The following is a 26,103-nucleotide window of genomic DNA, read 5'->3' as shown; positions in this document are numbered from 1 at the left end:
GGTATTCCCAATCCAAGGGGATAGGATCCATACTAGGCTGGCCATGGTAACCAAAACTCTAATGGACGGGATCGAGGGGGAGACATACACTATCATCCCTATGATTGTTGCAGACATGTACCGGGCTTTGGAGCGATGTCAGAAGGGGTTCAGGTTCTTCAAGGGTTGCAACTTACTGCTACAAGTCTGGTTGTTGGAACATCTCTAAAAGGGACAATACCGTCAAGAATTTCCGCGAAGGCAGTGGAATGATCACATAGCCTTCCATCATCCCAAAAGAATGAACTATATTGCAGACATGTTTGCTCAGCCAAAGGGCGTTGTGGGATGGGTACAGCTTTTCAAAAATTTGACTGAGGATCAAGTCTAGTGGATGTTCGAGTGGTTCCCTACCGATGAATTCATCATTAGATCCATAGATTTTCTGCACCTAGTGCTGATCCGGTTGAGGGGCATATACCCTTACGCTCCTCTTAGGGTTATGAGATAAGCAGGCAGGAGACAAATCATACTACTAGTCGCCAAAATGTGTCAATTCAGAGCCAATTTCCAAGGTGACGCCACCCCTTATAAGAATGAAGCGCAACACATGTGGACCTTAAAGATTATTATGGAGAAGGATACTATTGAGACAGACCGATATCAGGCGGGCCACTCATACCTTTACCCTTCATGGTTGGAGGACAACATAACTGGGGTCGTTGAGCCAAGGGTTGGGCCAGGAAACAGGGTTATAGACGAGATTGCTGAAGTAGAGGTGAAGTACAACAAGCTGCGAAAAAGGGTTCGAGAGTGTTAAGCCAAGCATATGTCACTACACAAGGTTGATATGGAGATGATTAACGAGTGGAAAGAAATAGCTGTTAAATCCAGCTAGAAGCTGGAATACCTGGAGTATAGTTTAATGGAGTTTGAAGGGAAGATGAGAAAAAGGGTCACTGACTACCAGAACACTGAAGGAAATAAAGGAGGGCATCTTGCAAGGGCATTCCTGTTGCTGAACCTGCGCGAGTTGAGAGAGTTGATTGACAAGAGCATCCAGTCTGGAGTGGGTCTTTCTGGGACCAAATAGATTAGATTTATTTGCTTTCCTTTCAAATGTAATAAGGCCAAGAGCCATTAGTGACATTATCTTATTTAGTTTCATTTTGGTTCATTTACTTTTACTTTAATGAAATGAGACAATTATAGGCACTAAATTTCTCCAAATTTATTTGTCTCTAGGCCTATCTCGGGCACAACAAGGCTCCCAAATTAGGACACGAATTTACATTCCCGCAATATGTGTTTAAATATTGCAAACATTTCAGAATACTTACTGACTTGTTTACCTTTTCATTTTTCTTTATTTTTTATTCCCGTCCCCTAAGGTTGGTTCGCTCATACTGGCATCATCAGCATATCACACAAGATCTAGAGGCCCTCCACCTCCTCCTCCTCAAAGAAATACAAAAGGCAAAGGAAAAGCAAAAATGGACGATTTAAGTGGTATTCGAAAGGTGAATGCTAAGAACGCAGAAGCTTCAAAAGGAGAATGCTAAGAACGCAGAAGCTTCAGATGGTCGTAGTACCCCGGTACTGAATGATCTAGTCTTGAGGTTGGAACAAAAGATATTAGATCTTGAGCAGGTCCGCAACTTGTCAAACTTATCACTCACCTTGAATGTCCCCGACATCAACCAACAAAACACAAAGAACCCAACACCTCCCCAAAACACACCAAACCAACAACCGCAAAACCCTCATGCACCGCATCAATACGCAACCCCACCCCAAAATCTTAATCCCCTACCAATACAACTCTGCCACAACACCATCATCAACCAATTCATTACCCGCCAACCACCATTTATCATACTCCCCAAAACACAACACAATCCATTCCCGAACGTCAAAACTCTACCAATGACCATCATTACACCCAAGTCCCTGGCACCCATCAAAGCAACCCTATATATGTGGAATCGCTCTATCCAACCAATCCCCTATTCCCCAGAATTCTCTGAGAAGGACATGCTCATTAAAAACATGGCTGAAGAACTCAAGAAGTTGATGAGTCGAGTTCAAGGTGTCGAAGGCGACAAGGGAATAGAAGGTTTGAATTATGAAGACCTATGCATACAGCCATATGTAAAACTGTCGGAGGGATACAAACCTCCCAAGTTCGAGATGTTTGGCGGTACAAGTGATCCCAGGGTTCATTTGAGGACCTATTGTGACAAGCATGTCGGGGTCGGGAAAGACAAAAAGATCCGAATGAAACTCTTTATGAGGAATCTTACTAGAAATGCTTTGTCCTGGTATATCAGCCAAGATCCCAAGAAATGATCCAATTGGGTGAGTATGGCGTCGGATTTCACAGACCGATTCAGGTTCAATACAGAGAATGCACTAGGTGTTTTCTACATCCAAAATCTTAAGAAGAAACCCACCGAAACCTTCCGCGAGTATGCTACTCGTTTGAGGTCAGAAGCGGCCAAGGTCAGGCCATCTTTGGGCGAGGAACAGAAGAACAAGTTTTTTTTCAGAGCACATGATCCACAGTATTACGAAAGATTGATGGTTATTGAAAACCATAAATTCTCTAATATCATCAAGCTTGGGGAAAGAATTGAGGAAGGCATCAAAAGCAGGATGGTAACAAATTTTGAGGCATTATAGGCCACAAATAAAACATTACAATCATGCGGTATATCGAAGAAAAGAGACGTTAGGGCAGTAATGGTGGTTCAAGGCCCAAAATCTCCACTTACATATCAAACACCTCCATCCACATATCAAACACCTCCACCCACATACTAAGAATCACCACCCACATACCAAGCACCACCACCCATATATCAACCCTCATCTCCTAGATATTCCCAACCAGCCATTGCCTATCATACTTATAATTCCCAACCATCCCATTTCCAATCACGTCCAGCTCGCCAAAATTTTCCAAGACCACGACCAAGCTTTGACCGTAAGCCATCCAGACAGTACACTAATATTGCTGAACCCATCGACCAGCTGTATGAAAGGTTGAAAGCCGCTGGTTATGTCACCCCCATTCCTGCTGTGGCATTAGAGAATCTATCTCAATAGGTCAACCCAAACAAAACTTGTGCATACCATTCTGGTATAAAGGGGCACACCATTGATGAGTGTCGAACATTGAAAGATAATATCTAGACGCTAATTGACAACAAGGTCATACAGGCGAAAGAAGCTGCACCTAATGTCTGCAACAACCGTCTCCCTGATCATAGAGGTGGTGGTGTACATGTGATAAAGACGAACGAAGAGTGGGACCCTAAGGGGTAGATTGGGCTTATTCGGGAAGGCGATGACTTTAAACCCTTAATCACACTTACTCCCATTGTAGTACAGACTCAGTCACCAATCGAGGTTGAGGTAGCTGTATCAGTTAGATTTGAGGTAGAGGTGGCTCCGCCTACGGACACCCCTGCTCCGTTTGAAGTAGAAGTGGTCACACCTTTCACAGTGACAATATCAACCACACCTCCTTTCCACTCAAAAGCAATACCTTAGGATTATGTTGTCGAAGCTCGGCGAAAAGGGAAGGCAAAGGTAGAGGAATCCAATGTTGCACAAGGAATGACCAGGATCGGAAGAGTCTATACACCTGAACACCTAGGAGGACAAAGTAAGGATGCCACTACCAAGCAGCATGTCATTGAAACAAGGCCAGATGACCTTTGGAGGAAAATATAAGCAAAGGAGTATTTTATCATTGACCATTTAAACAAAACCCTATCTCAGATATCCATCCTGTCACTACTACAAATTTCAAAGGCACATAAGAATGCTTTAATGAAAGTGATGAGTGAAGCTTATGTACCCAACAACATCACCGGCGGAGAGATGGCCAATATGGTAGGTCAGGTACTAGAAAGTCATAAGATCATCATCCACGAAGATGAGCTACCGCCTTAGGGGTTGAATCACAATCAAGCATTGCATATCATAGTGCAATTAGAAGACAAATTCATTGGTAGGGTCTTGGTTGACGGGGGTTCAAGCCTCAATATTTGTCCATTGGACACTCTAAAAAATGTTGGACAAAGGTTTTCATGAAATACGGGCAGGAAGCATGAATGTTAAAGTTTTCGATGGGCCTCAGAGAGCCACGATTGGGGAAATGAACCTTTTCTTGCAGATAGGGCCAACTTGGTTCGTGTATACGATGAATTCGTTGGCCCGAATTCCCCGTCATAGGTCATCTCGTGATCATTCCCCTTGAAGCATGAAGTCGAGGTCGAGATTCATCTTTGGGGTTCATCTAGAGCTGGTCCAAAGGGTATTGCATTCCGACCTATGCAGCGAGCGAGGGGGAAGGTCCCAAGTCACGTAACTCGACCTGACAAGGCCGGCATATATGAGGCCTATTTCCAAGATGTCACATCTAGCCATCCTATCCCTATACATTCACGGTTAACGCATTTCGTATTATAAGAAATTCCCCTCCTATATAAAGGGGATCCCCACCACTTCATAGGGGAGGCTGAAGTTCCTCCATTTCTCCAAAAAAGCAATAATATCCCTCTCTCTTTCTTTTCTTCTGAGTTGTTCGTTCTCATTGGCCCGAGGCCGCTTTAGCATTTATCATTCTCTTATTTGTTCTTCACTATATTGCTCGAGATTGGTAACATAGAGCCTTGCTTGATCATATCTCTGCCTGTTACCCGTCCTCGACTGCCCTCGGTAGCTCGAGCTCGACCCGAACCTTGGCCCCGAGGTCCCCACCGGCCGGCTTTGCATCTGGGCAACAGGCCCATTCGGTTTGATTACTGCATTTTTTTACCCCGCATTTGATCGTTAAACTTAGCATTCTTAGCATTAACTGTTTTAGCAACTAGCTCAAGATAGATCACGTATTTTTAGAGTCCCGTTTACAAATATAATTGTTGTTACCATTTTCACGGTAAACAGTTTGGCGCCCACCGTGTAGCTAAAAATAATAGTGATTATTTTCTTGATGGTTTAGTTGAAAAAACACAAGTTATCTTTCACACTTCTTCTTGCCCAGGATCTTCACTTTCAGGGCAGAATGCTTGGCTCGGCTAGTGAAATGAGAAGCCGAACCCTCAAAAGCGACAGAGAAGAGGGCCCGACCAACCTAGAGTCTGGTGTACCCCCAGGTTCAATCCGAGTGAAATGGAGGGGTCCCCAGCATAGTGTCCACGTGATTATCGGAGGAACTAACGATCTCCAAGGACCCATGTCCACACGAATGAAAACATACGCTACAGGAGAGGGACCGGCCCAAAAATACTTATCCAAAGAAACCCTTATATTCAGCAAAAAGGATCTCGAGGACATGAAGGAACCGCATAATGATGCGCTGGTCATCTCGTTTCTCTTAAACAACACAAGGATAAAGCGCGTGCTCGTGGACCCGAGCAGTTCGGCCAACATAATCAGGTCAGAATTAGTAGATCAGCTTGGGTTGCTCAATCAAGTTGTTCCCATCCCTCGAATCCTCCACAGTTTCAGCATGATCGGAGATGAAACGAAAGGAGAAATCACCCTCCCGATCAACACGTCTGGCACAACCTAGAGCACCGAGTTTCAGGTCATCGACGGCGACATGAGATACAACGCCTTGTTTGGCAGGCCTTGGACACACAATATAAGGGCAGTGCATTCGAACTTGCACTAGGTCATAAGGTTCCCCACAAGGGATGGTATCACGACAATACATGGAGAACATTGGGCAGCAAGGGAAATGTTTGCGGTCTACTATAAGATGCCAACCCCCATACACTCGGCCTCAAATGAGTAGCGAAGCATGCAGACTCTTGGCGACGACAAGGAAGATTTCTTCGCGCCCCAAACTTTTATCGCCCATGAAGAACTGGATGCGACCAAGTCGACAATCGAAGAGCTGGAATAGACTGTTCTGATCAAGAACCTCTCGGATGGCAAGGTATACCTGGGAACGGGGCTGACCCCCGAACTCAGGATAGGGTTTATTCAATTTCATAGTAACAATATCGACTGTTTTGTCTGGTCCCACCTAGATATGACAGGCATCCCACTAGAAATAACCTCCCACCAGCTAAGCATCGATCCCAAATTTAAACCGGTGAAGCAGAAGAGGAGACCGCAATCCGAGGTAAAACATGCCTTCATCAAAGAGAAGGTAGTGAAACTTCTTAAAATCGGATCCATTAGGGAGGTAAAGTATCCCGAGTGGCTAGCTAACGTAGTGGTAGTGCCAAAAAATGGGAATAAACTAATGATGTGCATAGATTATAAAGATTTAAACAAAGCATGCCCCAATGATTCCTCCCCGCTGCCTAACATCGATCGTCTGATCGATGCCACGGCCGGCCATGAGACCCTCACCTTCCTCGATGCCTACTCGGGGTATAATCAGATCTAGATGAACCCCGAGGACAGGGAAAAGACCTCATTCATCACAAAATATGGTACCTATTGCTATAACGTGATACCATTCGAGCTAAAAACACAGGAGCGACATACTAGCGCCTAGTTAATAAAATGTTCGAGCATCAAGTAGGTAAATCGATGGAAGTATACATTGATAATATGCTAGTTAAATCCCTGCCCGTAGCGGACCATCTGACCCATTTGTAGGAAACTTTCGACATCCTCAGAAGCTACAACATGAAGCTCAATCCCAAAAAGTGCTCCTTCAGAGTAGGCTCGGGCAAATTCCTGGGCTTCATGGTCTCAAATAGGAGGATCGAGATCAACCCAGACAAAATAAGGGCCATCAAAGAAATCACAGTGGTGAACAACATGAAAGCCGTCCAACGGTTGACGGGGCGGATCGCGGCCCTGGGCAGATTCATATCAAGGTCCTCAGACAAAAGCCACCACTTCTTCGCCCTACTCAAAAGAAAGAGCAACTTCGAATGGACTTCGGAATGCCAACACGCCCTGGAAGAACTGAAACGGTACCTGTCTAGCCCGCTTTTGCTGCACATGCCCAAGGAGGATGAAATTTTGTACCTATACCTGGCCGTATCCAAAATAGCAGTGAGCGGTGTATTACTCCGAGAAAACCAAGGTACGCAATTTCCTATGTATTACGTAAGACGAACCTTGGGGGATGCCAAAACCCGGTACCCCCATCTAGAAAAATTGAAACTCGCATTAATAAGTGCATCGCGCAAGCTGAAGCCATACTTTCAGTGCCACCCCATTTGTGTCCTATCGACTTATCCTCTCCGGAGCATACTGCACAAACCTGAGTTGTCGGGTTAATAGCCAAATGGGCCATTGAACTCAAAGGGTATGATATCGAGTATCAACCTCGGACGACCATTAAAACCCAAATCCTGGCGGATTTTGTGGCCGATTTTTTGCCATCCCTCGTCCCCGAGGTAGAGAAGGAACTTTTACTAAAATAAGGCACACCCTCCGGGCTATGGACCCTGTTCACGGATGGTACCACAAACTTCAGAGGATCCGGACTCGATATAGTCCTAAAGCCGCCCGTCGGCGGTATAATCAGACAGTCCATAAAAACCATAATGCTAACTAACAACGAAGCCGAGTATGAAGCTATGATTGCAGGTTTGGAGTTGGCCAAGGGCTTGGGAGATGAGGTTATCGAGGCAAAATGTGATTCGCTCCTCGTGGTAAGTCAAGTGAATGGGAGCTACGAAGCCCGGGATGACAGGATGCAGAGGTATCTGGATAAGATCCAGATCACATTGCACCGCTTCAAAGAATGGACCTTAGTCCATGTACCCCGAGAGCATAACAGCGAGACTGATGCCCTAGTGAACCTGGGATCGTCTGCTGAGGAGGAAGACCTGCTCCCTAGTGATGTAGTCCAATTATTCAAGTCCATGGTCGAGGAAGGTCACACGAAAATTAACTCCACCAGCCTGACATGGGATTGGAGAAACAAATACATCGTTTATCTGAAAGACGGGAAACTGCCCGCCGATCCAAAAGAATCAAGGGCCTTGCGAACCAAAGTAGCTCAGTTCTCGCTCGACAAAAATGGGGCCCTATACAGGAGAACTTCCGATGGTCCCCTGGCAGTATGTTTAAGACCGGGCGACACATATTATGTGCTCCGAGAGATCCACGGGGCACCTGCGGAAACCACTCTGGGGAAGACACCCTAGTCCGAAATATAATCAGAGCAGGCTATTACTGGGATAGCATGGAAAGGGACGCTAAGGAGTTCGTCCAAAGATGCGACAAGTGTCAGAGATTCACCCCCATGATCCACTAACCCGGCAAACTGCTACATTCCGTTTTATCACCATGGACATTCATGAAATGGGGAATGGACATCGTCGGTCCTTTGCCAACGACACCAGGTAAAGCTAGATTCATTCTGTTTATAACTAATTACTTCTTAGAATGGGTGGAAGCGTAGGCCTTTGAAAATATAAGAGAGAAGGAAGTTATCAATTTTATATGGGAACACGTCATATGCCGGTTCGGGATCCCGTCCGAAATAACATGTGACAACGGGAGGCAATTCATCGGGAGCAAGGTAACACAGTTCCTTGAAGACAACAAAATCAAGAGGATTCTATCGATGCCATACCACCCGTGTGCGAATGGCCAGGCAGAATCCACGAATAACACCATCATTCAAAACCTAAAGAGGAAATTAGAAAGCGCCAAGGGAAAATGGCAAGAAACGCTGCCCAAGGTACTGTGGGTGTATCGGACGACTCCAAAATAAAGCATAGGGGAGACACTTTTCTCTCTGGTGTATGGTGTCGAAGCACTAATACCAGTGGAGGTTGGAGAACCAAGCGCCAGATTCCGGCACGCTAGCGAAGAATCAAATCACGAGGCCATGGCAACAGCCCTCGAGCTGCTCGATGAAAGACGGGAAGCCTCGCTGGTTCGGATGGCTGCCCAGAAGTAGAAAATTGAAAGATAATATAATAGGAGAACGAATCTCTGATATTTCAGAATCAGAGACTTAGTCTTAAGGAAGGTTACTCTCAACACCCGAAACCCTAATGAAGAGAAGCTAAGCCACAATTGGGAAGAGTCGTACCGTGTCCTTGGGATAGTTGGCAAAGGCTCCTATAATCTTGGCACTATGAAAGGCGAGCAGCTCCCGAGCAACTAGAATGTGTCAATGCTCAAGCGGTATTATTGCTAGGGTGCCCGATCATGAAACCCCATAGGGGCCCTCGAGTAGGCGTCGCACTCTTTTTCCCTCAGTCAAGCTTTTTATACCGAAACAGGTTTCTTGCCGACAAGATTTTCCAATGAGGCGACGTCCGCGCACTCTCTAAATAAGAATTTAAAGGGCCTACGGGACTCCCGTCGCAGTCAGCCCAGCTCTAGAAAAATGACGAATGAGACTCCGACAGGAGGCAATGCAGCGGGCCAAGTAGCCTGAGGAGCCGTACCCATGCGGGCCGAGCTCGGAGCAACGGGACTATATGTATTTACAACCTACATTTACGCCAAGAAAAAGAGAATATCTTTTCGGCATTTCATACTTCGAAAGAGGCTATTTCGACATATCCATGGCAAAGGCCTCTACGCCGAATACGTCCCGAGATACTAAGAGACTTAAACGGTTCAACACCCACACGACCCCAGGGTCAGAACCCCGGGCTCACAAAGCCCTCACAATGCAACTCCGAGTTCACGAGAAGCGGTTTTCAAGCTTAAACAAACTCAATGATTCGAAGACTATCGCCAATCGCAGTGCACTGGAAAATCCAAAATTGTAAGACCCTTAGCGGGCAGACTCGGCATAACCAGATCTATTCTACATCATACAAGCTGTAAGACCTCAATAGTCATGACAAACTGTAAAACCTCAATAGGCATGACAAACTGTAAGGCCTCAATAAGCATGACAAACTGTAAGACCTCAACAGGTATAAAAATCCCGAAGTTTAGACTATACACCGCATTTGTAAGAATCCCTAAAGGGCATACCCTCGGCGTAGATGCCTAAACTATCACTTAGGATCAAAAATGGCTACGGCCAAATGCATATGACTACGGTCAAAATGGCTGATACAGTCAAAATAACGCGACTCCGAGATGCCCGACTGTCGCTAAAAATCGTAGACCACTACTCCGGATATACTTCGGAAAGAACCAGTTAAAACAGGTTTCCCTCAACAGGCAAAAACGAGCTCTGACCATGTCAGCTCCAAACCACAAGAGCGTCGATTTACTTGACCTACAAGCTATGAACCTTACGAGGTGCTCGAGACATCATCGACAATGACTTGAAATTGAGGTTCCTCTGGAACTGACGACGAGTTAGGCAAAATTATTCTAAAAGACCTTAAAGAGAAGAAACAAAGCCTACAAAAGAGCCTACGGGCAAAAACAGCGTAAGAGCCATTGTTGCCAGCTAAGCAAGCCTACGGGCCTCATATTGAAAGGTCTCTATGACCAAATAACATAAGAGTCATAGTCGCCAGCTAAAAAAAATTTGACAACTTGAGGAATAATGTGACCTCGAATCGTAACCCAATTCGGAGACCGGATCCAAAATAGTTAACTATGCAAGCCTCCGGGCCATATACTGAAAGGTTTCAACGACCAAATAGCATAAAGTGCCACAATCGCCAGCCAGGAAATTGAGAAAATTTGAGGGTCGATTACAGCTCGAATTGCAACACGGCTCGGAGACTGGACCTAGAGAAGTTAAACTGCAAAATGCCTAAGGGCACGACATAAATGCCATCGTCGCTAGCTGAGCGAGTCTCTAGGCCACACGCCCGTAAGGTCATCTTGACTCAAAACACAAAAGTCCATCATCATCTACCCATGCAGGCAGGAAAGAACTTAAGGGTTAATTATATCTCGAGTCGCAACGCGACTCGGAGACTGGACCCAAAATAGTTAAAAACAACAAACGCCCAAGGGCAAGGGACAAAAACAGCTATCGCCCGACCGCGGAGGAAAGCGCAAATCAGTAAAGCTCGGGATAAACCCGACCCAGAGACCCAACACAAAACGGCTGAGCGAAGGCGCGAGACCCCACAGCAATTCACAGCAGAGACTATATCAACTTGTGTGCCACAGAGCTACGTTGCGGGTCCAAAGTTCTTTCACCAACAAGGGGAATAGAGTCAAGAGATTTCTCCTCAAACATATGCTAAAGTAAAAAGCACTATATACAGACAGGGAGATCAACAGGAAAAAACAACACAGCCTAAATCTATCGCCAAATCGGCAGCCTCAAAGGTTGCATCCAGGCGGTTACGAATCCCCTGACAATCCCTTCTCGATGGCGTCCCCTTTCTCCGGGGATCCACCCCTATTTTTAACACCGCTCGAGCTACCTTCCAATGCGCCCTCGATGGTCAACCTTTGAAAGAACAGCCAAATACGGTCTGCGGCCCGAGGTAAAGCTAGGTCTGCCCCTCCAAGGGTCCTCTCAACACAAGAACCTTCGGTGACCACTCCTCTCCCATGCAAAGATACAAGAACCTCGGCCTCGGCTCTGATCCGAAGCAGTGCAGCCACCAGCTCGGAATGAAGGATCTTATACTTGCCACTATCCTCTTTCACGTCCTGAAGCTGATGCTCAATCGAGGTGTCTCTCCTCCTAAGGATGTCCCTTTCAAAAACCACCTCATCCACATGACGACTAAGCTCGGAGATTTCAGCATCCCCGGCCTGAAGCTCCCCTCTCAGTGAGAGTTTCTCCGTCTCGAACTGCATGAATCAGAAGCAACAGAATCCCACAAAAGCTCAAATAATAGTAAAAACAGGGGATGAATAACCTGTTCGGATAAAATGGATTTCTCATGTTATCGACGGTTCACCTCATCTTGATGCTGGGTGAGGGCCTGATTATAAAGTGCTTCGGCCTGGAATCCCATAAAACATTAAGGGAATAAAGATCGGAGTAGCCCGAAGCAGCAAATGAAGATAGATGAAGTTACTCGCTCACAAAGCCTGCCCATCTCACCAAAAATAAATGAGGCGCCGATCCCGGAGCTACCCTCAAGAATGATCGTCAGCCTCCCGAGTACGTCTCCGCCTTTGATCAGTTCTCCCGCCTCAGAAATATCCTTGTGAGGCTCATCTCGCATTCCAAAATATGGAAGTATTCCTCCTTTTGAGGGGTCAACAATAAACAACGGGCCAACAAGGTCGGCCGGAATGCCCGCCCCCCGTTCATCCTAGGTATCCGATCGAGGCTCCTCCAGATCACTTGCTAAGGGCGCCCCAACTCGAAAAGGACTCCGTCCACCTATCGAGTCAAGGGCAGTGCTTGATAACCGATCTATTGCCTCGCCGCCAAAAAGACGGGCCGCGCCAGCATCAAGCTCCTGTCCTGAAGCATTTATCCCCTCGACACAAGGAGCAATCAATCCCAAATGATCTTTGGGGGGTGCCGAGAAGCTGCTTTCTCCCTCACCTTCAGCACGAGGATTTCCTGCCGCCCTATAAGTAGGAACTGATGAATCAACCTTGGACTCCTCCACTCTGGTCCTCTTGGGTTTCGGTGGCTCAGCCGATGCGCCCCTTTGCCTTTTCTTCTCCTCGTCAAGCACCGAGATATCCCCTCCAATAGGCTGCACCTCCCTTATCAGTAGGATTACTCCCAGACCTACATAGATGCAGGGATCAAATGCACGGAAAGGAAAGAGCCGCTAGCAGCAAGTTGCATTAAAATGCGTGAATACGTTAAAGCTCGGAACTTACCATGATCTTTCGCTTCCCACCGGTATCGGGAAAAATCCCGCCACACACGATCATTATGCGAACAGATCGAGTATAAACAGCCAACCCAACCGTGAAGATCCGACACTGCTCCAGGATAGACTACTGCAGTTGAAAAGACAAAGAAGAAACAACAGAGTCAGGGACATAAGGATAAATCATCAAAGGGAAGCAGTGGTTTTGCATTCACTTACGCCCGGCATTCCACTTCTTAGGGAACGACATTCCTTCCATTGGGATCAGATCAGACGTCCTCACTCGGGCTAACCGACTCAACCACCTGTCGTCCCCAAATTCCTCGGTACAGGCGAAAAGGGATCTCGGGGCTCGATAGCGAAGCTTGATTAAGCCCTCGCGAAGGAGACGAGAGATGTACATCCGGATCAAATAATTCAGAGTGAAGGGCATTCCCTTTGTCATGCTCAAGTAAGGAATGATCATATAAACCATGCGCCAGAACAAAGGATGGACTTGACCTAAAGTCACCTAGTAACTCCGGCAGAAATCGTGAATCACAGGGTCGATCGGCGGTGAAGACGATCCCGCCTGTCCAAAGTAAATAGGTAGGTGTACACACTCACAAATCCAGCTCTATAAGCCGTAATGTCTTCATCCTGAGCAGGGATCTCGACAAGCACGGCATCCCCCCAGCAACAATCGGCCCTCACTCTCCCGATATCTGTTATAGAGCTAATATATCAATTTACCGGTTCACGGCGTCCTAACTTCGAGGAAGGTCTCTTGACCCTGAAATCTGAAGTCATCGCAAAAAGTCCTGGGACGCACTCCTTGACACGAGGTGAAGCAGCCACTTCACCTTGGGAGAAGAATGAAGAAGACGAGCCCGCGACCTTTTGAGAATCAGTAATGGAAATATTCGCCATCCTTGAGAAAGTCCACGAGAATAAGAAAAAGGGGGTCGCATTCCTAAAAAGAAAAGAAAAGTGCAAGGGAAAAACAGACTTCACTAAAGGGTTCTGAATGTGAAATTGGATCCGAAAGGGAAGAGAAGGCCAACCGTCGCAGTCAATGCCAGAATCCGCAGTAATGGCGCCCATAGCACGCCTTGAAGGCCCGTAACCATTTGCAAGGATGCCGGGGAAAATAGGAGTTCAAAACTGTTTCTCATCGCTTCTCGTCGCCTTCACTCTAAAAAATGCGGAGACTATCTGTATACGGTGAATCCGGGGGCCCGAATTCCCCATCATAGGGTCATCTCGCAGTCATGCCCCTCGAAGCACGAAGCTAAGGTCGAGATTCATCCTCGGGTTTCATCTAGAGCTGGTCCGAAGGGTATTGCATTCCGACCTACATAGCGGGATGCAGTGAGCGAGGGGGAAGGTCCCAAGTCACGGGACTCGACCTGACAAGGCCGGCCTATCTGAGGCCTATTTCCAAGATATCACATCTAGCCATCATATCCCTGTACCTTCACAATTAACGTGTTTTGTATTATAAGAAATTCCCCTCCTATATAAATGGGAACCCCACCACTTCATAGGGGAGGTTGATGTTGCTCCATTTCTCCAAAAAAGCAATAATATATCTCTCTCTCGCTATCTCTCTCTCTTTTCTTCTGAGTTGTTTATTATCATTAGCCTAAGGTCGCTTTAGCATTTATCATTCTCTTATTTGTTCTTCACTATATTTCTCGAAATTGGTAACATAGAGCCTTCTTTGATCATATCTCTGCCTGTTATCCCATCCTCGACTGCCCTCAGTAGCTCGAGCTCGGCTCAAACCTTGGCCTCGAGGTCCCCGCCAACCGGATTTGCATCCGGGCAACAGGCTCCTTCGGTTTGGTTACTGCCTCTTTTTACCCCACTTTTCATCGTTAAACTTAGCATTCTTAGCATTAACTGTTTTAGCAACTAGCTCAAAAATAGATCACGTATTTTTGGAGTCCTGTTTACAAATTTAATTGTTGTTACCATTTTTACGGTAAATAGTTCGACGTCGAGTTTTAGGTGATTGACATACCGGCCTCATACAATCTTCTGTTGGGCTGACCATGGATCCATGCCGCTGGCACACTACATCAAGTCATGAAATTCAATGGAATTGTCAGGAGGTTATCATTCACGGAGATGGAAGTAACCCCATTTACACCAGTCAAACCATCCCAATTATTGGAAATAGAAGAAGCCTAGGAGGGGATACCTATCATCACATTGAACGTGTCAATGTCCGCGAAAAAGACAAATGGTAGAGCAATAAAATAGAGAGCATACTGGCATGGTCTGGGTATGAACCCGGCAAAGGGCTGGGAAGAATCTCCAGGGTATCACTAAACCAATACGGCTGAAGGGTCATGGTACTACCTTTGGGATCGAATATCAGTACACATGGCAAGAATACAATGATTGGTCGCCTCAATGGCACGGACCGTATTACCCTCTCGAGCAACTAGTGCCACATCTGGATCAAACTTTCACCAAGCTGATACAATATGGGGAACTGCAGAAAAGGTGACATTAGCTGGGCTGAAGAATCTGTTCTTGGAAGAGGAAGACATGGACTGCAGTGCCATAATTAAGGAGGATGAGGAAGAAGGCCTCCCTATTCAGACTGTGGAGAAGGGAGTTGTTCTCAGGAACTGGACCACCACACCATCTCGGGCCCGCAGAGTTCCTAGGTAGCTTGGCAGATTTGATTTCTATAGCCATTTTAGGCATTTAAGATTTTCAACAATTTGTTTTTAAGATTCACTTGTTTCAAAATAAATGTTTGATTCATCGAGCATACTCGTTTGGATGTTTTAAGTATCAATCAAATGCATTGCTCTTTATTGTTTATTATTAGCTTTCATATTTTTCTTTCTACAGCTTTATTATTACTTTTCCTGATGAACCGATGACTATGACATGCAATGAGTCAACGCAACATGAGAATAGTGATTCGGATGAAGAAGATGAGATACCTGAGGAAGTTGTAAGGGAAGTTGAAAATTTTGAGAATAAGCCTAAGTCCAACTTGGACGAGACCGAAGCAGTAAATTTGGGGGACGCCGAGACCGTCAAGGAGACTCGCATCAGCATTCACTTGTCAGCAATAGAGAAAGAAGAGTACATCCGTTTCTTAAAGAATATGACGACATTTTTGCATGGTCATATGATGACATGGCCGGTTTAAGCACATCCATAGTGTCTCACAAGTTGCCTACTAATCCCATGTGTCCGCCAGTGAAGCAAAAACCTAGAAAGTTCAAACCAAACATGAGCCTGAAAATCAAGGAGAAAGTTAAGCAGATCAAAGCCAAAGTTCTCAGGGTGGTTGAGTACCCAACCTGGTTAGCTAACATTGTGCTAGTACCGAAGAAAGATGGGAAAGTCAGAGTATGTGTTGACTATCGGGATTTAAATAGAGAAAGTCCCAAAGATGACTTTCCACTGCCAAATATACACATCATGGTTGATAACTGCGCTAAGCATGAACTCCAATCTTTTGTAGATTGCTTAGCGAGTTATCACTAGATCTGGATAGATGAAGAAGACGCGGAGAAAACCGCTTTCATTACACCATGGGGGTATACTGCTACAAGATGATGCCATTTGGTCTCAAGAATGTTGGGGATACTACATGAGAGCAATGATAACCATCTTCCATGATATGATACACAAAGAAATAGAGGTGTATGTGGACGACGTCATTATCAAATCCAAGAGGGTCGCGGATCACATAGCAGACTTGAGAAGGTTCTTTGACAGGTTAAGGAGGTACAACTTGAAACTGAACCCCGCAAAGTGTGCATTCGGGATTCCTGGAGGAAAGCTATTGGGATTCATTGTTAGTCGTTGAGGGATAGAGATGGATCCGTCTAAAGTCAAGGTTATTCAGGAATTGCCACCACCTAGGAGCAAAAAGGACATGATGAGCTTCCTAGGACGTCTCAGCTATATCATTCGCTTTATAGCACAGTCCACAGTCATATGTGAACCCATCTTCAAAATGTTGAGGAAAGATGCAAGCTGGACCGAGGATTACCAGAAAGCTTTTGACAAGATCAAGGAGTACTTGTCCACACCACCAGTGTTGGTCCCGCTAGAGCCGGGACGGCCTCTGCTACTCTATCTATCTATATTAGACGGAGCCTTCGGATGTGTTCTGGGACAACATGATGAGACAGGAAGAAAGGAGCAAGCTATATACTACTTGAGTAAGAAATTCACACGTTACGAGGCACGGTACTCTCTATTGGAACGCACTTGTTGTGCTTTGACCTTGACGGCCCAAAAGTTGAGGCATTACTAATGTGCCTATACTACATACCTCATATCTAGGATGGATCCTTTGAAATACATATTTCAAAAACACATGCCAACTGGGAAGTTAGCTAAGTGGAAGATATTGTTGAGTGAGTTCGATATCGTCTATGTAACTCAAAAGGCAGTCAAAGGGCAAGCATTGGCAGATCATCTTGCTAAAAACCCGGTGGGAGGAGAATACGAACCCTTGAAAACGTATTTTCCTGATGAAGAAGTGTCGTTCGTAGGGGAAGACATTATCGAAGCATACGACGGTTGGAGGATGTTCTTTGACGGAGCTGCAAATTTCAAAGGAGTGGGCATTGGAGCAGTTTTGGTATCAGAAACCGGTCAACATTATCCGGTATCTGCTAAACTCAAATTTCCCTGCACCAACAACATGGTAGAATATGAAGCCTGCATACTAGGACTCAACCTGGCAATAGACATGAATATTCAGGAGCTGCTAGTAATCGGTGATTTAGATTTGCTCGTGCACCAGGTACAAGGAGAATGGGCCACCAAGAATTCCAAGATATTGTCATATCTGCACCATGTGCAGGAATTGAGAAAGAGGTTCACCAAGATAGAGTTCTGACATATGCCCCGAATTCAGAATGAGTTTCCCGATGCATTGGCCACTTTATCATCCATGATACAGCATCCAGATAAGAATTATATTGATCCTCTCCCAGTGAAAATTCATAATTAGCTGGCATATTGTGCCCATATTGAATAAGAAACAGATGGAAACCCTTGGTTCCATGACATCAAGGAGTATTTCGCGAAAGGAGATTATCCGGAGCATGTAAACCACACTCAGAAACGCACACTCCAGAGATTGTCCAATCACTTCTTCCACAGTGGAGGAAATCTGTATAGAAGAACTCCCGATTTAGGATTGCTAAGATATGTCGACGCAAAAGAAGCTTCTAAATTACTTGAGGACGTGTTGGGACCTGTGGCCCGCACATGAAAGGTTTTGTCTTGGCTAAGAAGATACTTAGGGTCGGTTACTTTTTGATGACCATGGAGACAGATTGCATCCAGTATGTCCTCAAATTCTACCAATGCCAAGTGCATGCCGATATGATAAAAGTGTCGCCAAATAAGCTGAACACAACAAGCTTACCTTGGCCATTTGCCGCCTGGGGAATGGATGTCATTGGTCCAATTGAGCCTACAGCTTCAAATGGACACAGGTTTATTCTGGTATCCATTGATTACTTTACAAAATAGGTAGACACTGCATCTTACAAAGCTGTAACCAAGAAAGTCGTCGCAGACTTTGTCAAGGATCGTATCGTTTGCCGGTTCGGAGTTCCCGAGTTTATTGTTACTGATAACGACGCTGACCTCAATAGTGATCTGATGAAAGCCATGTGTGAAACTTTCAAAATCAACTACAAAAATTCCAAAGCCTATAGACCTCAGATGAATGGAGCCGTAGAAGCCGCCAACAAAAACATCAAGAAGATACTAAGGAAGATGGTATAAAACCACAAACAATGGAACGAGAAGCTACCTTTCGCTTTGTTGGGATACCTCACTACAGTTCGCACATCAACTGGGGCAACTCCATACATGGTGGTTTAGGGTACCAAGGCTGTCATCCCAGCTGAGGTAGAGATTCCTTCTTTAAGAATCCTATAGGAAGCTGAACTCAGCAATGCAGAATGGATAAGGAGCCGCTATGAACAATTAGCCCTCATAGATGGAAAAAGGATGAATGCAGTATGTCACGGTCAGCTTTACCAGAACAAAATGTTTAAAGCTTTCAACAAAAGAGTCAAACTAAGGCAATTTGTGCCAGGACATCTGGTACTGAAGAAGATATTCCCACATTAAGACAAAGCCAAAGGGAAATTCTCTCCCAACTGGCAAGTCCTTACATGGTTCACAGGGTGCTGACAGGAGGAGCACTCATACTTGCAGAAATAGACAGAGAAATTTGGCCAAAACCAATCAATCCAGACGCAGTAAAAAGATATTATGCTTAGATTATTTACATTTCCTCATCTAATGTAATTGAACTACGCTTGACCTGATTCCCATTTAAGAGGGGATATGTAGGCAGCCTTATGGATTCGGTCATATCATAATAAAATTTCCATTTTCCCATAGACGGAAAATGGGGCAGAATTTTGAGGAGGACCCTCAAAATTCCGGAGCAAGTCCCGCCAACGCCAACATATATCAGACGGTCAGAAATCGGTTAAGAAACTGAGGCAGAATTTTGAGAAGGATTCTCAAAATTCGCAAACAACCGAAGGATCATCTACCAAACTGGGGCAGAATTTTGAGGACCCTCAAAATTCTAACATGAGAAAGCTGCAATGTCTCTGAAATGCGTTACAGTCACTAGTTCATCTAAAAAAATTACTTGATATTTCACTATGTTTTTAAAAATAACACTATTTTTTATCAATAATTGCATATTTTTTGAAAACTCTATTTCGGTAACAGCCAGGTGTTACCTAGGGAAACTCAAAAAAGCCTTCAGAACGGAACAAAGCATGGCCAGCAGACAAAAACACGAACCAACATCCCCTCATGAAACTTACAATTTTTCTTCGAACGCAGGCACATCCAATGTAGCGATAGCATCCGCATATATATACACGTAAAAAGATTACTATTAATCAGGCCATCACACACCGAACATATCCCCAGCTAAGACATATGCTACTCTCATTTTTTTGCTCGCTCTTTGTGTGAGGCTAATCCCTGCCTCCATATTTGCATGAGGCTAATCCTTGCCTCCATATCTGCATGAGGCTAATCCCTGTCTCCCTACTTGCATGAGGCTAATCCCTGCCTCCATATTTGCATGAGGCTAATCACTGCCTCCATATTTGCATGAGGCTAATCCTTGCCTTCATATCTGCATGAGGCTAATTCTTCCCTCCCTACTCGCATGAGACTAATCCATCCTCCATACATGCATGAGGCTAATCTTCGCCTTCCTACTTGCATGAGGCTAATCCCTGCCTCCATATTTGCATGAGGCTAATCTTTGACTTCATATTTGCATGAGGCTAATCTTTGACTCCATATCTGCATGAGGCTAATCCCTGCCTCCATATTTGCATGAGGCTAACCCCTGCCTCCATATTTGCATGAGGCTAATCTTTGCCTCCAAATATGCATGAGGCTAATCCTTGCCTCCTTACTCGCATAGGGCAAATTCCTGCCTCTATACTTGCATGAGGCTAATCCTTACCTCCCTACTCGCATGAGGCTAATCCCTGCATGCATACTTGCATAAGGATAATCCTTGCCTCCATACTTGCAGGAGGCTAATCCATGCCTCCATATTTTCATGAGGTTAATCCCTACCTCCACACTTGCATGAGGCCAATCCCTGCCTCCACACTTGCATGAGGTTAATCCCTGCCTCCATACCTGCATGAGGCTAATCATTTCCTCCCTATTTGCATGAGGCTAATCCCTGCCTCCATACTTGCATGAGGCTAATCCTTGCCTCCCTATTTGCATGAGGCTAATCCTTGCCTCCATATTGCATGAGGCTAATCCCTGCCTCCATATTTGCATGAGGATAATCCCTGCCTCCACATTTGCATGTGGCTAATCCTTGCCTTCACATTTGCATGGGACTAAGCACTGCCCCTCCTTACATAAATATTGCCTTATTCTGGTACTATCTGTTTATTTTTCGATCGGGCTAAGTCCTGCCCTACATTTCACAAGACTAAGCCTTGTCTTGGTAGCATCGTATTATTGCATCTCATGGTCTATCCAAAGGCGTAATAGTCTAAAAGACATCATCCTCATAGCCGGAAGACACCATGTCATGGCTTGGGGATCCCTCAAATTTGCATATCATTATTCAAAGGCATCATGGTTCGGAGTCACTATTTGATGGCCCGAGAACACCATTTCATGGCCTGCGAATCCCTCACTAAACAATTCATGGACCAGGATATCATGGTCTGAGGACGTCATCATTAACCGTCCAAAGACAACTTTCATGGTCCAAAGGGAATCTGCATCATGTTTAAATTTCCGCACAAATACATGTTTGTAACATCTCTTTATTTGCAGGTGACCAGCAAGCAACCACTATCCTAGTAGGAGCGACGACCTCGCTCCAGTTCCTTCAAATTTCATCAAACCTAACTGTTATTGCATCTCGTGTCCGTTCTTGCAATGACTTTATCGGTATATTCCGCCAATGAATCCAGAACTACACATGGCCTGATTCTTGTAAAATCAGGGATATGTTGGCAACTCAAGACTGGAGACCGGCCTCTATCTTTCAAAAACACCCTATTCAGACAAAATTAGCCATCATTTCTTTACCCGAAAACTCTTTCATTCTTCCCGAGTAAAGAGGGGCAGCTGTTGATACCCAATTTTTTCTCACATATTTTAAACACGTATATATACTTTCAAAATAGTGCATATGCATTTATTAGCATGCATAAGCATTTTTTATAATTTTAAAAGTTCCAATCAATTTATTTCTTCTCTTTTTATTATATAAATATCCAATAATTATCCTTCAAATTACTTTTGTGATGATTTAGCCATTTAAATTCATTATTTATGCCAACATAGTGCGTAAATATTTTTAGTGTATTTTTTGTAATTATATTTATATTTTTAAGCTAAATTGCACATCTTTGCGATAATAGCCCTTACTAATGTATAATTATATTATTTATGCATAAAATGGTCTTTTAATTTTTAAATATTAAATAACTATTTTAAATCATTTTAGTACACAAAGATATTTTTCGTACTCAATTATTATTTTTATAAAATATTTAGTTATTAAAAGTGGCTATTTAAAATCTGGCCTTATTTTATTTCAATTTTGGCCTTAATTTTGACCCAATACCCAGCCCAATCTCAACCTAAACCTACCCAGCCCAAAACTAAATGCCCTACCCATCCCCAATCTCATTTAATCTCGGTCGTTGATTATAGAGATCAACGACCACAATTGGTCCCTTCTTTTTTTAGTCCCAAACGACCCCCAAACCCTCTAATTTCTCACCAACCGCCACCCTGAAATCCCTTTCCTCTCAAAAGCTCTCAAACCCTAACCCTAATTCACCCACATCGCCGGTCATCTGTTGTCATTCATGGTATTTCCCCACCACCACCAGGCCTCTAATGGCCTCCCTCACACTGGTATTGCCATCTCTAAGGTCCTTGAGGGACCAAGGTCAGTCTGCTTGCATCTCTGGCCCTTTCTCGCCTGTTTCAGGCTGTTCCAGTTTGGTTTTGAGTAAGATCTTCCTATATCGTCATGAATCTAGGGGTTTCTAAGCTTGCTTCTTCACCTATGTGATTGTTCTTCCTAAAACCCTAATTTCTTCATTCTGAACTTCTTAGATCTGTACAGATCTAAGATGGTTGGACCTATTTAATATGAGTTTTACAATAACCTTTTGATTCTTTATAAGAATTGTTTGATTTTCGAATGATTTTTCATCTTTCTCTAAACTAGGGTTTTCGAAAATTTCTTTTTCCAAAACATTTGATGATTTGGGTGTTTAATCTTCTGGTTTCTATATGTTTTAACCGATTTCGTTAGGTTTGATCTAACTTCAACTCGTTTACACTAAAAGCCCTAATTTTTTTGGCTCTTTTATTTGGTCTCTGAGTTACTTGTGTATTGCCTTTGTTCTTGCCTTGGTTCTTGTGATTTCTCTTTAGACATTTAGATGTCTCATGATTTTCTTATCCTAATATGCCTCTACTACTTTCTTGGTTCAACTTTTCTACTAATTCTATATGTCTATGTTCATTCTGACTATTCCTTTCTTACTTTATTTAAGTTGTCTGCGATATTTGCTGACTATTTATGAGATTTTCTCCTTAGTTAAACCCTTGATTATTCTGAAGTCTTATTTTCGGTTTGAATTGGGTCCTTTTCCATAACAAAGTCCTTGATTCCTACTACTCTACTCGGTTTGATTGAACTGTTTGCCTTAATTAGTTTCTTCTTACCTTATTTGTTATTCACTTATTCCTGCTAACCATTTCTTTAATTGGACCCCTATTCATTCATCCCTAATTACCTTACTTGTTTTCCTTCCTTAAAATATCTATCCTGCTTTTACCGTTGAATTATTATCCCTTGATTAAAGGGAAAACTTACTGATTTTACATGTGATTGATTCCATGAATTTCCCTAATTGCTACTTAATTGATCCCTTACCTTATTCTGTTTAACTCTTGATTACTATATAAACTCTCTCTTATTTTAACTGCTGGGCACGAACAATAGTTCAGAAACTATCACCTTACACTCTAAAAGGCTCTCTCTCTGCTCTCTCTGCTCTTTTTGATACTTGTGACCCCTGTTATTCTAGCCGGTTGCAAGCCAAGGCTGGGAATTGCACAATACCTTGCTCACATTTTGTGTTTTGTTTCTTTAACTAGGTATGCTTCTAATTAATTTTTTAAGAATCATAACCTATGTGTTTACTTACTACTTTAGTTTATGTGCCCTGATGTCCATTCTTTCTTCTGTTTACTGCTCACCCAACTCAAATCTATGATCAACATGTTTCCACTATGCTTGTTTGCTTGTTGTCTTGTTTGACAGATCTACATATGTAACTAGGCATGTTTGACTAACTACTGTTTTTCCTAAACTCTGCTTCTATGTAGTTAGCATGCCTTCATTTGTTAATACTTGTCTAGCATGCCCATCTAAGTCTTTGCATGTTCTGCCTCACTCCTGTTAAGTTAATTGCTCTCCCTAGAATGGCTTCAACATGCTTCTGTTGTAATCTTTTTTGCTGCATTCTACCTAGCCTACTAGTTCTATAGAACCGTTTAAACTCTATTTATCCTGTTGTTTGTGTGTTTCATTGAGATGTATTCTCTATGTTTCCAACCTCTCTTCCCTTGTGTGAAAGTTGTTCCTAAAGCTTGTTTTGTTCTATGACTTGTTCTCTAATTGCAAACTATTTCTTTGCACTTTCCTTAAACTGTTTTATCACTAAAATCACCACTTTTTTCAGAAATTATTTCCAATCCTAAGACTTTTCTTTATACTGTCTAGTAAAATCTTTCAAACCATTATGCACTTCCACTTACTCTTAAAATACTAGGTCCTGCCCCTCTGATATGTGTACTGCCTTGAGACCCTTGAGATCTCTCTAAACTCTGGCATGTCAGGGCTGGCATTTCCACAATGCACCTAAATCAGTTATTATTTGAGAAAGCTCTAGGTGTGAGCATTGCCCAGGATCCTTGAGGTCCTTAGGGAATTCTCACACACCTAGGCATGAATTTGGCTATAGAACTTTGGGCATTTGAGACTAATGAAGGCTTGGAAATCATTTGGGCCTACTTCAGGCTCCTTATAGATTAGCTTCTATTCTATTTATGTAATTTTTATTCAATTCATCAGTCTGTAATAATTAATTGTAACCAAACAGTAGGGTGATTAGTGAAAAAAGGGGGTAGTTATATATATTGTTGGGTAAAATTGGGTAGATACCATGCCTATAGGGTCTTTATTGATTCAAATGTGTTTGCTATATAACATGCCTATAGGATTTTCTTCGGTTTAAAATAAGTTCTGTTTGCTTTACTTCCACACAATTAGAAGCCATGCCTATAGGATCTAAATTGGCTTTAATAATAGAGATCATGCCTATAAGATTAAAATCAGCTCTGATAGAAATCATGCCTATAGAGGTTTCACTTTGGTTAAATGAATGTTGTTTGTTTCACCTTATGTTTAACTAGAAACCATGCCTATAGGACTTAAAACCAGTTTAGTTAGAAAAACAGCTTAATTCATGTTTGTTTATTCTGAATCGGTTTAATTTACTAATTTGTCCGCTTCCTTAATAAGTTTTCAAACGCTGCCTTAATTAATATTGCTAGAAAGCATGCCTATATGATCTCATGTTGTCCGTTTAAAAATTGTTTACTATTTTACTGCATTCCTGGTCAATAATAGATACCATGTTCATAAGACATCACTGTTATACGTCTAGGAAAGCCTATAGGGCGATTAAAATTCTACAAATGATAAAACTGCGTCTTGTTATTTAAGACTGCTCACATTTAACAGGTTTAAAAGAATCAGTAGGCATGTAGGATTCAGTTCTTTGACACTTTGGTCCCAATTCAATATTGTATGCTCTTTGCTCACCTAGATATCATGTTCTAAGGTTTTCTCTTAAATACCTGAAACTGTTGTTTGAGACGTGCACTTACTTTTTATGTTTGTGGAGGTAAATGTGACCCTTTAATTGTTCCCTCTTTAAGTGCAGTCCTAATTGTTTTGATTGACCCTTAGACTTTTCTCCTTTAAATACCTTAGGATGGTCTAGAACCACCTAAATTAGATGTCCTAAATACCTCTAGGGCCACAAGGAAGGGACGAGTAGTGCACGCATAGGATATCTTTCAAGGTTGCTAGAACGCTTTAGGATATGACCAGGGGAGGGGATAGGGTAGTAAGGAATATGATGACCACGCGCTAATATCACGTGTAGCCCTTCGTTGAGGAGTGTTTACCAGGCATTGTGTAGGTATGATCCTATAGGCTAACCAACCTAGGACCCCTATTTTCCGACTCCCATTGTTTAAATAAATTTACTTTTCTTTATGTATGTGCAACTTGTTTGAACCTTTTCCCTTGTTCCCTTACTTCAATCATACATGTGCTTAGAATGTTACTTGCAAGTACGTGTTAAAACTATTTATTTGTTAAAATGACTAATTCACATAGTTTAAGTTCGGCCGGGACCTACCGTTGTGGACCGCGATGGGTGCCTAACAGCTTCCCCTCAAGGTTATTTCGAGCCCTTACCCTAGATCTCTGGTAATGCAAACTAGTTCATGAGTTAATTGCTCAAGGTGCCCTAACGCACCATAATCCGTTAGGTGGCGACTCTTCAAATACCCATTTCCCAAAAGAAAACGAGTTATTTCCCCCATGAATGTCGAAACCCGGACTTTCCCCGTCAAGAAGGGAAAAAAGGGGGAGCGACACTCACTAGTCTCGGAGGGTTCAAGAACTTCGTTGGCGGTTGCTTTCTTGATTATAGTTCTTTGGATTGCTAGTGGTATGTTACTTTTGCCTCGACCTCGGCCTCGGAAGGGTTTCACCCTCCCTTTTGATGTGTCTACTCTACCACGTGATCTAACCATTGTCTGCAATTAATAATAATAAGAATCAGTTAGAGTTCAG

The 26,103-nt window shown here is 43.5% G+C and overlaps 1 protein-coding gene across 1 annotated transcript; it reads left to right on the top strand.

Annotated features, from left to right (window-relative positions):
- Positions 1-7,508: 7,508 nt before the first annotated feature.
- Positions 7,509-8,114, top strand: LOC138878004 (uncharacterized). The gene has a single exon (XM_070157657.1). It carries the CDS (start codon positions 7,509-7,511, stop codon positions 8,112-8,114), a length of 606 nt encoding a protein of 201 aa, XP_070013758.1.
- The last annotated feature ends 17,989 nt before the right edge of the window (positions 8,115-26,103 follow it).

Source organism: Nicotiana sylvestris, chromosome 9 (assembly GCF_000393655.2).
Source record: "Nicotiana sylvestris chromosome 9, ASM39365v2, whole genome shotgun sequence".
Taxonomy (NCBI): Eukaryota; Viridiplantae; Streptophyta; class Magnoliopsida; order Solanales; family Solanaceae; genus Nicotiana; species Nicotiana sylvestris.
This window is presented reverse-complemented; position numbering and strand designations above follow the sequence as displayed.

Excerpts from the sequence above, each read along its gene's own strand:
- LOC138878004 (XM_070157657.1), top strand. The coding sequence starts at position 7,509 with ATGCTAACTAACAACGAAGCCGAGTATGAAGCTATGATTGCAGGTTTG.